We start from the raw sequence: 3,097 nt of genomic DNA on the forward strand, positions 1-3,097 counted from the left end.
AGTCTCTAGCGCCTTCTTTCAACTTAAGCTAGGCCACTGTTACCTAAGAGACTTTCTCTTTACGCGAGACAAAGTAGACTCTAAAGTTTGCCCCTGCAACTATAGAGCTACTCAAGATCCTACCCATATCCTCCTTAGCTGTACGCTATATAAGGAGGCTAGGATAAAGATGCAGGAGGCGAGCAAGGACCCCCTATCGCTAGCCTTCCTGCTAAACACGAGCGTAGGCATACAGGCTACTATTGCCTTTATTGAAGAAACTAGGGCTGCAACACAGGCCTGGCACAAAGGAAACCTCGAGAACTAGGGCAACACCTATACTAGGTGGCCTCGCCCTACACCCACCCTACCTCTCTCTTTTACCCGCAAGACCCCCTTCTACCTCCCTCTAGACTAGGCTACGAGCCTCACCTCGATTTAGATAGCCCCCTCCCCCACCTACACCAAAGTGATAGCACTACGTAGATACTTGCGGGCCTAGCCTGCACGTCTTATATAGCCCACCGGCTGAGACAGGACGTAAAACCAAATAATAATAATAATAATAATAATATAACAACGAAAAAACTCAACTGACGACAAGTGTGATGGGCAAAGATGCTAGCCTAGTTCAACTTTAAGATTACGCACCGCGCGGGAACGCTCAATAAAGCAGCAGACGCTTTAAGTAGAAGGTCTAATTTGCGCGAAGAGGGTTATAAAGAACCACATAACGTCTTACTTAAGACGATGCCCGATGGCAGTCTGAAGTACAACCAGCCGGAACTAGCTAAGGTAGCTAAGATAGCCGAGTAGGTAGAAACACTACAGAAATAATAGTAGGAAAAAGCAACGTTATAGGCGTCAGAAACGAACCCCTACCCGCCAGAAGTAACAAACGATAGGAAAGAGCTTAAAGCTCTAAGAGAATGTACAAGCACGTACATACCCCCACATATAAGAACCGAACTCATTAAGACCCTACACGAGTCCCCAGAATATAGACACGCAGGTGTGGACGAAATAGTTAGACGACTAGCTAAGGTATTTACGATACCACGCTTGCGAGCGAAGGTGCAGGAAATACTAGGCAACTATTTAGCATGTCACCAGAACAAGCCCAAGAGACATAAGCCCTACGGCCTATTACAACCCTTACAGCCACCATCTAGACTATAGACAAGCGTAACAATAGACTTTATAGTAAAGCTCCCGAAATCATTAGAACTAGGATCAGCTCGATTTTACGACACTATCCTAGTAATCGTAGACCGATTAACTAAAGCAGCAAAGTTTATACCTACGGAAGAGACTATTACGGCAGATAAATGCGCGTACGAAGTCACTAAAGCATTAGTATTAGAGCATGGGATACCTAAAGAGTTCATCACCAATCGTAATAAACTGTTTACGTCTAAATACTAGAGCACATTCCTAGCAAAGTTAGGTGTTAAGAAGAAGCTTTCGACAAGCTTTCACCCAGAAACAGACGGCCAGACGGAACGCACAAACCAGACATTAGAACAGTACCTACGGATGTACGCCAACAAATTGCAGAACAACTAGGTAGAGTTACTACTGACAGCGCAATTAGCCTACAACAGTACAAAATCAGCAATAACAAAGCATTCGCCGCACTACGCGAACTACAGATATAAGCCGACCGCTCACCGAGATCCGAAGGACATCGAAAGTATCGCGGTAGAAGCAGACGACAAGGCGAAGCTCATGCGAGAATTACACGAAGAATTAAGCAAGAACATAGCTCAACGAAACCTCACGACATCCAAAGCAGCGAATAAACTAAGGATTGAGAGACCAATCTTTAAGAAGGGGGACAAAGTTTTCTTATCACGACAAAACCTAAAAACTAAACGACCATACAGAAAATTAGACAACCTCCAAATAGGACCATTCAAAATCCTAGAGGAAATAGAAAAAGTAAACTATAAGTTAAAACTCCCACAAGGCATGCGAATCCACCCTGTCTTTCACAAGAAACTCCTAGAACCAGCACCTCCAGATACCAAGCTAGCAACGGACATAGAGCTCGAAGACGACGAGTACGAGGTCGAAGAAATTAAGGACCTGCGGAAAATCGGTAGTCAGTGGAAGTACTTAGTTAAATGGCAAGAATGGCCGGATAGCCATAACACTTAGGAACCTAAAGGAAACCTAACGAACTGTAAGTCACTAGTACGTAAGTACCATCAGAAACATCCACGGAAGCGAGAATGGGATTCTCATAAGAAAGGAAGAAGTCAAGGGACAAAGAATCATGAGAAGAAGAATAATCAGCCTGTAACCAGCCCAGGTCAGTCGAGGGTCCGAATAGCGATGGTCCAGTTGACAGAGAATCCGTACCAGGGGCTAAGCTCCCCTCAGCCTTTTCTTTTGCACGATCTTAGAACGCAAGAACGGCGAGATCGCGACGAGCGAACAAGCGCTCGCAAGATTTCACCTCTAGAAGTTCACAACGAAGACGCGCGGCGTCCTCCTCAGCTCGAGCAACCTCAAGCTCCTTTTGCTCACGCTCTTGCTGAATTTTCTCCCACTCTTCCTCGGAAACAAACAAGCTACACTCAGCTTTCACAGAAATACAACTAGCGCAACGGCCAGTTGCAGTGTCCACGAAACAACGAAGGTTCTTCTCTTCACAACGAGAACAGCGATAAGAAGTCATCTCGTTCCCTTGCTCTATTACACGATCAGCACGGGAATAACGCTCTTCGTTCGACTTTTGAGCGCGAACACGGGTGCGGGAAGACGGGACCTTGGGCATGGTTAGGAAGGCTGGAGTCAGGAAGGAACGGTTACAATGGCCCGGGGCCTACCGACCTTATATGCAGCCAGCGATTCAACACGCGGCACGGCGAAACGATATTCCAGGGTATCGGGACGATAGCCCTAAGAAGGGAGGTAATGTTACAAGTAACAAGAAGGATTCTTTCCTTGACAAATGACGAGATGGCTGCGAGCCTAGGGACGTCCACGTCAAAAGGTAATGGACATTGCGGGGCTCGGAGTCACGTGATGTGCCATCCCGCCAAGGCTGGCCATCCGGGATGGCAGTGCATAAAGGGATGGCAGCGCCATCCCAGACCTCCCGCCAAGATGG

At 46.8% G+C, this 3,097-nt stretch overlaps 2 protein-coding genes across 2 annotated transcripts; one reads left to right on the forward strand and one right to left on the reverse strand.

The window, feature by feature from the left end:
* Positions 1-1,545: 1,545 nt before the first annotated feature.
* COCSADRAFT_32865 (uncharacterized protein) lies at positions 1,546-1,821 on the forward strand (the record flags this gene model as incomplete). Its single annotated transcript, XM_007697198.1, has 1 exon — positions 1,546-1,821. A coding segment is annotated over one exon (276 nt), but the record flags the coding sequence as incomplete, so codon positions are not given.
* Positions 1,822-2,022: 201 nt separating this feature from the next.
* On the reverse strand, positions 2,023-2,778 carry COCSADRAFT_32866 (uncharacterized protein). Its single transcript, XM_007697199.1, has 3 exons — positions 2,753-2,778; positions 2,399-2,676; positions 2,023-2,365 (listed from the first exon to the last, which is right to left on the reverse strand). The coding sequence occupies exons 2-3, from the start codon at positions 2,660-2,662 to the stop codon at positions 2,144-2,146; spliced, it is 486 nt and encodes a 161-aa protein (XP_007695389.1). The 5' UTR covers positions 2,663-2,676; positions 2,753-2,778; the 3' UTR covers positions 2,023-2,143.
* Between the last annotated feature and the right edge of the window lie 319 nt (positions 2,779-3,097).

This window comes from Bipolaris sorokiniana, assembly GCF_000338995.1.
Source record: "Bipolaris sorokiniana ND90Pr unplaced genomic scaffold COCSAscaffold_2, whole genome shotgun sequence".
Taxonomy (NCBI): Eukaryota; Fungi; Ascomycota; class Dothideomycetes; order Pleosporales; family Pleosporaceae; genus Bipolaris; species Bipolaris sorokiniana.